Genomic DNA, 11761 nt, shown 5'->3' with positions numbered 1-11761 from the left:
TCCTTCCGCCACTTCCGCCACTTCCTTCCGCCACTTCCTTCCGCCACTTCCTTCCGCCACTTCCTTCCTTCTGTTCCAATTCTGAGCCCATGGAGCCCCAGCAATTTGAACAAAGCTATTCATGAAATTCAGAGCAGGTGCTGATGAATAGGGGAGGAGCAGCTTGGCAGGAAGGAGGAAAGAAGTTATTGGGAGTGGAAACTGTGTTTCCATGGAACATCAATGACTTTCTGGAACATTTTTGACACTGAGGAAAGGGGATTGTAATAGAACTTTCCAAATAAAGCTTGAAGTGTAACCAAGCTGATATGAAGGGAGTGTGTAAAGTCTGCACAAGTTGTATTTTGAGGGTACACTGTGCTGCCCCAGCAGAATGAGAGCTGTGACACTCTAAGGAATCAGTGGCCAGCTCTGTGTGTCATTCAGCATGTGACAGCGTGTGACAATCCACCCTGCATGGAAGGCTCTGCTCTGGTGCATTTACACAAGTGATGTAGTAAATTATGTGAACAGTGTTTCTCAGAATACCATTTGACAATTCTGCTTGAAGATAGTTGGCTAATTTGCACGCAGAGCCAAGATTTGCTTTGAGTTTATTAATTTTTTCCTTTCTGTTAGGCTTCCAAGTTCATTTAGCAATGAGAGTTTACAGAAAAGGAGTGTAAGGCTCCCTGCACTTTGCCATGCTCATTTCTCTAAACTTTGTGTGCCAGCTCGGGAGCAATAATATCAAGTGACTTCAAAGGACAACTGCTCCCAACAATCCACAATGGCTTGTATTTCAACTTGCTAACCAGCACAGCTCACCAGACCTGTTATTTCAAGGCCTCTGCTGCTCTTTTCATGCATCAAGCTACATTCCCAGCTCAATGAAAATTAAAGAGGGGTGAAAAAATCCTGAAGTTGTGTAGAACTTGGGAGGGAGGCTAATTTCTGCACACCTATCTCCAGACATAGGAACACAGATTATTTTTAAAATAAACCTGGAACATACGTTTCATGCAAGGAGTTTATTATAAAGTTTAATGACATGTTTTCCTTTTCTCACACCCACCTACCTGCTTCCCTCCTTTGACTGTATCTTGTCTGAAACCTGGACCATAGGTTCTTTGGAAAAGGATCTGTCACCATAAAACCACCAGGCTGTGATTTGGCTGCCTACATGCTGCTTTGGAATCTATGGCAATAATTAATAGGTCATTCATTTTGCATGTCAGTGGTGTTCATTACAGTAAATGTATTTTCCTCCCCTCCTGAAGGCATCAAATGATATTCCCACAAAGTGCTTATTCAAACTGGCAGATCTCTTACACAGGCTAAGAACTAGAAATATATCAAATTCAACACGGAGTTTTCGTTCTGATAATATTGCTTGATAGTGGATTTTTGAAACAAGGTCAAGGCTAAGAGCTGTGCTGTTTGGCTTATTTTGAGTTTAATATAGGTGAGTGTAATTGATGTCAAAGAAGTTTCAGCTCCAGCCTCAGTTTTCCACTTTCCAAACCTTCACTTAGACTGTGAGTGGGGCATATTTACAGCCTGAAGGAAGCTTTTGCCAGCATTCAAGTCAGCATAAAACAATGCCCATTGCTGAAAGGATCAGCTCCACCTTTCCAAGGGCCTTCAATTTCTCATTTTTACCACCCTACCTTGTCGTTGCCAAAAACATTTGTGTGACTGTGCATTGAGCCCCGTCAGGGCCTCACCTCAATTAAAGTTCATCTTTTTTTTTTCACTGCCTGGTCCCATGAACTCCTGTATAGGCACAACAGAAAGTGCCATGTAGGGTCAGAAAAAACGTGGCCAAGGGCAGCAAACACACGGGACCTGTGTAGGAGTGCTTTGTAATTCTTGGTAAAAGGGTGCCTGGAACTAAGGCCTGATGGTGCTGTGATTTATATCTCCTGGACAAAAGTTTTGATTTCTGGAGCTTTTGTCTGAGAAAAGCCTGGTGGCCTCAGTCCACGATGATTCCTTTGAGAAGCAGGCTGTTGAATAGATAGGGCAACCTGATACCATCCACCATTTGTAGTGCTGTTAGGTTTTTATTTAATTCATGGCTATCTATATCTGCCTTAGGAACAGAGAAAGATTAGGTTGGAATCGACTCTGAAAGACAGAAGAGAATGGTATTCAAATATCCCCAAGCCTGTGTTTGTTGGATCTCTCTTGGTGGTACTGGAAGGTAGATTTCCCTCATGGTCTTGGTCAGGGTTTTTTTTCTGCTGCTATCTCCCTCTCCCATTCTGTCTGAACTGCAAAGGAGATAAAAATTCTGCCCTTCTACCTGTGATTCTGAATCAGCTCTCCTAACCCTTAGCTATGTGCCCAGCAAAACCCCAGAGCCAAATTCCCCGACAAGCATCCTGTGGCTTGTGTCTATTATCTGAGTGAGGATGTACAAGCCCAGAAGAAGGGAAGGGAGAAGTGCCTGGTCCAAGGCAAACAGTGATTTCCTCTTCTACACTAATGTTTTAATAATGGTTTGAGAGCGATGGGGATTTGTGGGGATGTTGGAGTTCAATCTGTGAGCCTCTTGCACTTGTTACTGATTAAACACCAAAGAAATTTATCAGATTTCACCTGCAAGAGCACAGTCCAATAGGTGCCCCTAAGAATTCCCTGCAGTGCCACCTGCAGTGTCCTCAGCCCTGTCCTCACAAGAGTGCAGGGCCAGCAGCTCTGCAGGACCATCATCTTACCTGGGCTAAGGAGAAGCCAAGAGCAAGCAGCACATGGTGCCCACAAGCCTGGCCCTCAGCAGCCTGAAGCAAACGTGGCTTTGTCCTGATTTGGTGGATTTCCCCAGCTGAGGATGAGTAGGCAGACTCTGCTTTACAGCTTTGATTCCCTGCCTGCCTTCCCCTCGTGCTGCACAGAGGCGCTGCCTGCTGCCTCCTCTAGCAGCAGCTCAGTGCTGTGCAGCCTCGTGCAGCTCATTTCCACAGCTGCTCACTTTTTATGGGCTCAGTGTGGCAATGGAGGACTTGCACAAAGCCAGCTGGGGTTTATTGCTCACGTCAGAGCCTGGGGAAGCTGTGAGCAGGTCCTTGCACCACCCACCCAGCCCTTACAGCAGCGGGGCTCCCCTGCCCCCAGTTGTTCTTCGGCTCTGCTTCCACAAAATTCCAAATTCCTCACTCTGGACGTGTGCTGATGCTTCCAAATGCCACTGAAATGGCCAGAGCTGAGGACAGTGCACTGCTGCTTGTGCCTGAGGGAAGTGAAGGGACAATGCCATCATCCCTTTCTACTCGCTTTGCACACAGGGTAACACCACAGAATCTGTCCTGGCACAGTTTTTAATTCACACTCAACTGGGAACACTTGTTTAGCCTTATTAAGAGTTTTATTAGCTCTAAAAATAGGTTCTTAAATATTTTCTAAGGTTGACTAAATATGAAAAACAATTATATAGTCAGTGTTTAAAATAAACCACAGTTTGTTACAACTGAGACCCATTCGGTGGAATAACATTTATCAAGAGTCATAGCATATAGAAAATTGAACAGCCTCTGCAAATCCACAGACAGTATTTCTCTGCTTGCTTTCAAACTGAGCAGCTCCTGAACCTAATTTTTTGATGTCCATCAGAATTCTTACCACAAGAACACTGCAAGCATGGAATGCAGTCGTTGGGTGAGAAGGCTGCGAGGTTTTTATTGAAAATAAAGAACTGGTCTATTGGTGTACCCCTTTTTTATACCATTTCTTATTGTTAAATGAAAACTTTTATAAATAATCTTACATAAATAATAATCTCAGAAGTTTTAAAAAGTTCACACCATCAGTGGGACCTGACTCAACATTCTCTGGTCTCTCACTGCTTAAAGTAATTCTGCAATTATTCTGGAATACAAGAATCCTGAATGTCTCTTATTGCAAGAGCAGACCATATATTCTGGGCAAGAGTTAAGCTGCAGAGGAAGATCTGGCAGTTAAGTGAAATGCATGTTACAGCTGATGGCTGCTTTTTTGTTTTATTGGACTAACTGAAAAGATGAAGCTGTAGTGCAGGTAGGGCTTGAGTCATGCTTTTATCGTTGCATCTCTTGGCCTGATATGAACTATGTTATTAAAAACGGTAGCTCAACCTGATTCTGTACTTTGTTTATCTACAACCAAGCTCAGCCAAAGGTCAGCTAGCCTAGTGAAAAAATGTAGTTGAAGGCTGTGTACATACAGGCACTGCTAATTGCCTTCCATGACTGTCAAACGACTACAGATACTAACAGATTTCTTAGTATGCCTTTAAACAAAGCACTCTTATCTATGCATAAGGAAAAGCACTACGCGGAGCAGAGTTAATACATGTTAACCTATATCTTGATTTAGTCTGTTGTTCAGAAAAAGAAAAAAAGGAAGTGATTTATCACCCCTTTTCGTTGCCAAAAGGAACTGCAGTACCGTCCAAAAGCTGGCGCCCTGGGAGATCCCAGTGTCAGCAGGACCGACGCCTCTTTCCCTCCGTAGCGTTTAAATGATCAGCAGCTTTGGTGTAGCGACTTTTTGCCTGTAGAGGAGCCGGGTGGATTTGTGACGGCCAGTAGAGCCCAGTACAACCCACCCCAAGGCTCCGTGTGTCCCTGCAATGCCGAGAACCCGTCCGGGAGATGCTGATCCCCGCTCGGGAGCGCGTCCCGGCCCTTGGCTCGGGAAGGGCTGACCCGGAGCAGCGCTGGCCTACGGCGGGCAGATCGCGGGCAGCCGGAGGATTAAAGGGCCCGGCAAGAGAAGCTTCGGAGGGAAGCAAGCGGCAGGGTTAAAGGAGCGAGCAATCCCAGCCGTGAATGAAACACAAACATGCTGTGGGTTTTCTCTTCCTTAGATAAAAGTACCGGCGAGCCAGCCTCAGTGCTGCCCGCGGACGACTAGTCAGAACAAGTTCAAACTGCAGAGCTCAAATTAAAATGTTTCCTCTGTGTGACTGCCTCCCGCGCCGGGAGGTTCCGCAGCTGCCCCACACCTGCTCCGCCGCCCTGTGCCCGGCACCCCGCCCGGGGTGGCTGCGGCAGGGCGGGCGCTACACCAGCGACTCGCACACGGGCAGCGAGTCCGAGTCCTGGCTGTGCATGGAGCTCAGCCCCGTGTCCGAGTCCTCGTCGTTGTCGGCGCGGTCCTTGCGCAGCGCCCGCGCCTGCTCCACCCAGCCGCCCCCCGCCGCCGCCGGCCGCCCCCCGCCCGCCGCCCCGCGCGGCTCCGCCGCCGCCTCCGCCACGTCCAGCGTGCCCAGCGTCTCCAGCAGCCTCTGCAGCTCCCGCTCCTTGTCCTCCCACGCCCGCTGCGTGCAGTCCAGGTCGCTCTTGACGGCCTCCAGGTCCGTGCTCAGCTTGAGGCCGATGTAGAGGCTGGTGCTCAGCTGGGTCTTGACCCGCTCGTGCTCCAGGTGCAGCTCGCCCTCGCCGCCGCTCAGCTCCGTGGTGTCGCAGTCCGTGTCGGCCAGCCCGGGCCCCGCCGCCAGCTCCAGCTCCTCCCGCCGCCGCTTCATCCAGCGCTCGTTGAGCTCCTCCTGGATCTCGGCGGCCAGGTGCTCCAGCAGCTCCTCCTGCTGCGCCCGCTGCTCCTGCAGCTGCAGCACCTCCTCGCACTTCCTGGCGTAGTCCTCCTCGGGGCGGCCGGCGGCGGGCTGGCCCGGCTCCCGGCCCGGCTCGGGCTCGCCCGTGCCCACCAGGTAGGTGTCCTGCACGTAGTTGACGCCGTGCCGCTTCATGCGGTCCAGGTGGATCTTGGCCTCGTACCTGTCGATCTCGCGGTCCAGCTCCCGGAGCCGCTGGATCTGCTGTCGGATGGTGTGGTCCTGCGAGAGCACCAGGTGCACCAGCGTCTCCATCCTCTCCGCCGACGAGGCCTCGCGGGCCAGCGGCTGCTGCCGCTTCTTGTTGATCTTGGCCAGCTTGCGGAAGGCTTTCCGCACCACCCGCCGCTGCCGCTCCTGCGTGAGCGCCAGGCTGGCGCGGGCCGCCCCCAGGCCGCGGCCGGGGCGCTCCTTGCTCAGCACCACCCGCGCCTCGGCGCTGCGCGGCCCGGCGTTGGGCAGCGAAGCCTCGCTGCGCACCAGCACGAAGCGCACGTTCTCCTGCTCGTCGCCCCACGCCACCCAGAGCCGCAGGATCTTCGTCTTGTTGGGCAGGATCCTCTCGAAGCCGCGCCACTTCTCCACGATGCAGTAGGAGTGCGGCGGCCCCGACAGCATCCCGCCGGCGGGCTCGGGCGGCGCGGGGCGCTGCCGCCGGTGGTGGCTGTCCTCCAGCAGCACCCGCACCACGTCCGAGCAGGTGGTCCGCCGGGAGAGCCCGGAGATCAGCTTCTCCTCCTGGCAGATCCACACCGAGATCTTCCTCTCCTCGGGCTCCATCGGGGGCGGCTGCGGGTGGGCGGCCGGGGCCGCGGGCTCAGCGCTGGCCGGGCAGCCGCTCCATGGGGCGCGCTCGGCGGAGGCGCGGCGCTGCCCGTGCGCCCGGCTCGCAGCGGCCGGGATGCCTTGCCGTCCCCTCCCCGCCCGCGGCACCCCGCCCGTGCGCTCCGCCGGCCGCTCCACCCCTTCCTGCCCGGTGCGGCGGGGCCGCCGGGGGCGGGGGGGCCGGCCCGGTGCTCCCGGAGCCGCCGCGGTGCCCCCGGGATTCGGGGTCCCCGCGTGGGCGCCCCGCGGCTCACGGCCCGCGGCCCGCGCAGAGATCCGCCGGTACGGACACTTCGGGGCAGGTTCCGTGCCCTCCCTCCTTCTCCGTGCCCTCGCTCCTTCTCCGTGCCCTGCCTGTGCCGCGAACGAGCGAGCGAACGAACGAGCGAACGAGCGAACGGCGTCGGGGACCTTCCAAAGTGCCGAGGGACAAGAGCGAATCCTGGAGCTTCAAAGGGAAAGCCAGAACTAGTGAGGAATTTCCAGTTTTAGTAAATCATCCGCCTGTAATTAGGAAATTCATGTTTGTGAAGCACTTTGCAGATGAAATATGCAAAGGACGGGAATGTCTAAGTGTTATTAAAATACTAGCTGAGCCAGATTTTAATGGGAGCTTGCTGTGTACTTTGATGGGAACGGGATCGCTCTCGGAGTGCCGATTAAAATTAGAAGATGGGAAAAGTAGTAATAAAACACAGGGTTTTGGCACTGATTTTCACTGATTGCATCACAGGGTTCACGGACTTAGGCTTTTCTAAGTGATTAAAAAAGTACTACAATGGGCAAAGAAAGAGAACTGTCTCAGACCTGAAGGCTGATCTGTACCTTCTAAAGGAGTTTCAGAGCCAATAAAATCGGTGGAGGTTTTTGCCTGGACAAGGTTTGTGCTCCAGTCAGTGGAACAGAACGGAGTCCTGGCATTGCAGCCTAACTCCTGTCATTCTGCTGTTGGAAACAGCGGAGCTGGGGCACCCCAAACAGCGAGGCAGCAGTTATGTAGCCTGATGCCCTCTTTTCCCCTAAAGTAACAGGCTCGCTGTGGGCAGTGCCACGGAAGGACCAGTCCCGGGGAAGGAATCCTGCCCTGGCTGTGTCATCCAGCTAATTGCGGTGCTAGTGTGTGACGTGCAGCCTCCTGTCCCCGAGGAAATGGGCTGAGGGACCACCGACCGCCAGCATTCCTGCAGCTGCAGTCACAGGGACCCTGCTGCCAGCATCCCTTTCCTGCGCTGCTGCAGGGCAGAGGATCCCAAACCCAGCTGGCCGCTGCGTGTTGCAATGAGGGCACGTGAGATAGGGGTGATGGCAACAGGCTGGATTTGCTTCCTGACCACAGCCACCTTGCCTTACAGCTGCATATTCCTGTCCCACGGCACAGCCTGGCACTGCCAGTTCAGGCAAGGTGTTTTGCTGTCAGGATGTGTCAGAAGTGCTGGATGGCTGTGCTTTGTGCAGAGGAGTGTTTGCTGATGGCTGGGTATTCCCAAGGTGTGCAGGTTTTGTGTTCAGTGGGGTGGTTATGGCTAAAAGCATCACCCCCTCTGGGCCACAGGAAGGTGGGTCCAGCAGTGGTAGCCCTGTAGTAAGAGAACAAAATTACCTTAACAAAGGAGGTGGTCAGGGCTCTGGGACACCCCTGACAGCTCACACTGCCCCAGAATAATAGGGTGTTAAGCAGGAAGGGGATGTGAAATAGGGTACTGTGATTCAGCCTTGACTCTGGGAGGTTCAAAATGTTAAAAAACCCTTCAGGAGAGTAGGAGAAGAAGCCTTGTTGCTTTCATCAGGCTGGTAGAAAGTTGGGAGAACAGACCATTCCTTGTTGTCTTCTGAAGATTCAGGTGCAGCAAAGGGATTCATGAGGCAGTGAGAAACTGTCCAACTCCTTTACCAGCCGTTCCTTGCCTTTCCCATTTAGTTTTGATCTTGTTTTACATGTGTTTTCTATGAGAATGTCTTTGCACCTATTTTCTTTTGGCAAAGAACAGTACAGGAAGAGCAGGTTGTGATGTGAAGAGGCATCTTATGCTCCCCACAGGTCAAGCTGCTCCAACTTGTCTGACTGCCTGTATCTATCCGGTATCCAAGCCTGGCTTTGTGCAATGAAATTGCGAGATGATCATTCCATCTTTCCATGGCCACATTTCTGTGGATGGAAAGCTGGCTCTGCCTCCCCACTGAAGCCCCCAAGGCAGCATTGCCAGAGAGAGGATGAAGATGTTGGCAGTTTGGTTGGAAGCAGCACAGTACAATTAAGATTAAGGAGTCAAACACTTGATTTTGGTTAGATGTGTGTGTGTATGGTCCATGGTTAAAAAGATGGCATTCAAAATTCACGTTGCTGCACCTCAAGTTTGACCCTCAGGAATTTGGGTTTAGTCTGTCTGCAAACTCAGGGAACTGCTGGCAGAGCTTCAAAGGTTTGTAGTGCTGTATCTGAAGCAAAGTTTGGGCCCTGCTGTGCTGAATCCCAAAAGGCAACTGAAGGCAGGCAACCTTTTGCCTTTTCTCCCAGGATCTCAAATCATCCTGCAGAGGAAGGTGCAGCTCTTATCTCATTTTAAATATAGGAGAATGCTCTGGCATGAAGGACTCGAGAGCCTTGCCTGAGGTTGTACAGCAGGGCAGTGGCAGTGCTGTGAAGCAAATCACGTTCCTTCACTCTGCACCATTAGGCACTGAACTCCATCCTCTCCTCTCCTCTCCTCCTCCATTAGAAAGGGAGGTGGGGAGGAATACATTAGTTCAACAGCTGCAGATGGTGACAGAACCAAAGTGCAAGCTCAGCAGACAGTATTTCCCTCTGGTGAAGCAATGGGAGAAGGTGGCACACGGGCTCCTTCCAACATCTCCTCCAGCTGGCTGTGCCTGCAGACCAGCAGCACTGGAATAGCAAATTGGAGAGAGAGAAGGACTGCTGTTCCCCTCTCCACTCCCTTCCCCACTGAGCAGTGATGCACGAGGTCTTCTATAGCTTCTGCAACAAGCATATCACATAAATAAAATTTTAAATGTAGTAGCTGTGGTCTCCTGAAATGCAGAGGTCATTTCTGTGCTGCCCTATCAATGCACAGCTGACAGCTCTTTTTCAGAAGCACAAACTTCCTTGGCAGAATGCTATGCAGAACTTCCTTCATGGCCTGTATGTTTTTGGTTTGTTTTATAAATTGCAAAAAATCAAAGTTGATGATACTCTTAAGAGCTGCCTAAGCCCAAAAAGGAGATTTTTGAGCTTAATACTTTAGGCTGTATTGAAACGTTCAAGTCCAGGTATAGACTAGCTTATTTTTATGAACCACAGGAGGATTCCAAGGCCAAGGGATGAGAAATCAGATATATTTTGGCATTTCACGTGACATTCTTTCTATTCTTTCCTTTTCATTGAGGTGTGCAATTAACTTAACAAGTATTTTATGACAAGAACAGCATTCCTATTAGGGGGCTGGATGGTGAGGTGTCTGTTTCTGGTTTGTTGGCTTTTTTTTAAAATTTGAACTGAACTATCACAATGAAATTGCAGCCCTGATTTTTTTAATAAACAAAATTATACAAGACCTCATCTTTAATTCTTTGCAACTGAACTAAATAAATACAAATGTACTTTCTTGTTCCATAATTCATATAGCAGGAATGAGGAGGAAGTCTTAGAACCCTCTATTTGAGACACAGAATTAATTTCTTTTAAATGCATTTAAATGGAGAAAGGCTACGGAGTCACATTCAGGGTATTTTTCCTTTTTTTCCACAGTGAAGTTGCTTTTACTTTTTAGATCACTCTCAGGACAATTTACTTATTTTTCCTGAGGTTACAGTTCAAAAGAATACAGCCTAGGTGGATGAGCAAAGGCAGGCTGGAACTGGTAATCTTTTGAGCCATCACTGTCTGGAGAAGCTGCTCTTTGTTGTGATGCTGAGCAGCCACGCTGCTTTCCCAGCTCCTCTTCCTCTGTTCCTGCTCATCTCATTTTGGGAGGTTTACCTCTCAGTCCCTTCTATTTGTTGCTTTCTAACATTTTGCCCCAATAAACATGGATGAAGTCCTGGGACAGAATCTGACTTGGGAGTGTTACAAGCTTCTGCAGTGGCTGCTGACCTCTACAGATTGGTGAACAGGGAAGGGGCTGCTTCAGCTTGCAGGTCACTCTCTCACGGCTGCTGTTCTCTTTTGCACCCAGTTTTTCCTGATGGTATAAAGATGAATAACCAAATCATGCTGTGAATAACCAAATCATCCCTAGTTAGCATGCACAGAATGAAACACTTGAAAAACTGCCCCTGTGTTAGCAGCAGTATGCAGACTCCAGTCAAAGCAGTTGGTAATCTTAGACTTTGACTTGGGAGAAAGTTGTTCAGTTTGTACCTGAGCAGTTTTAGACTGGAGAAGGCTTTTTACTTTCAGGTGTTCTGCTGAAGACAACGAAGGAACTGGCACTTTTGTTAAAGATGACTTGTGTAATGAACAGCTGAAGAGCTTCTGTAAGCAATAAGCTCTGTGGCCTCCTGACCTGTTTCCCTCAGTTCCTGGCGGCTGATGGGCGCTGTCCTGCTTCTGAATTCCACCCGTGCAACCAGTACAGGTGACATATCTGGAAATCTGGAGTCATTCCTTGCCTCACATGGCTGGTGGTACCTCCATCCTTTTGGGAAACTGTGGTGTGGCCCTTTTGCATAATGGCAGCTGATACTGGGTTATATTGCTTTGACTGCTTCGTCCAACGTCTTCTGTTTTCATGTGCACACACCCAGAGTACAAACAGGTATGTCAGAAGGAAACTATCTCCAGTGAAATCAGTGGGGGCTGGCTGCATGGGTAAATCCCTCTGCAGTGCTTTCAAAGGGCAGGTATGTCTATAGACTGCCATTAAAGAAAATTGTCAAGACATATATTTATATTAAAGTGCAGCCTGGCAGTCTTGATGGGCTAGATGTGATGTAAATGCATGGGAGGAGACTATCCCTGCCTTGAAGGCTCAGCCAATGTCATGCAGCAGGGTGGGGGCACAGCTGAGATCAGTGCTATGAATCCAGATTTCCAGCTTCTCATCTTTGAACAGAATCTTTGGCAATTTGTGCTTGTTTCTTTGTTATATATACTCTTGGGACAGAAAATAATCCTTCTCCCTTTGCACCTTCTGTTTCAGATTTTCTTTTGATATAAATGAAGAGGACAGAAATAGTTAAACGGAGCAGAAAACTTTTTCCTTCTCATGTGCATAATAGGTACACACAGCTTTGATCCTAAGGAAGTCAGCAGAGCTGCACCAGTAAGCTTTGGGGGAAAATACAAGAAAGATCCTGCCCCTCTGCTCCGCTGAGATCCCAGCTGGAACACTGCCCCAGCTCTGGGGTCTCCAACACGAG

The 11761-nt window shown here is 50.2% G+C and overlaps 1 protein-coding gene across 1 annotated transcript; it reads right to left on the bottom strand.

The window, feature by feature from the left end:
• Positions 1-3342: 3342 nt before the first annotated feature.
• RASSF10 (Ras association domain family member 10) lies at positions 3343-6751 on the bottom strand. The gene has a single exon (XM_014270612.3). It carries the CDS (start codon positions 6353-6355, stop codon positions 5024-5026), a length of 1332 nt encoding a protein of 443 aa, XP_014126087.1. The 5' UTR covers positions 6356-6751; the 3' UTR covers positions 3343-5023.
• Positions 6752-11761: the final 5010 nt, after the last annotated feature.

This window comes from Zonotrichia albicollis, chromosome 6, assembly GCF_047830755.1.
Source record: "Zonotrichia albicollis isolate bZonAlb1 chromosome 6, bZonAlb1.hap1, whole genome shotgun sequence".
In the NCBI taxonomy this organism is placed as follows: domain Eukaryota; kingdom Metazoa; phylum Chordata; class Aves; order Passeriformes; family Passerellidae; genus Zonotrichia; species Zonotrichia albicollis.
Note: the sequence above shows the minus strand (reverse complement) of the source record. Positions and strands in the feature narration are given on the sequence as shown.

Excerpts from the sequence above, each read along its gene's own strand:
- RASSF10 (XM_014270612.3), bottom strand. The coding sequence starts at position 6,355 with ATGGAGCCCGAGGAGAGGAAGATCTCGGTGTGGATCTGCCAGGAGGAG.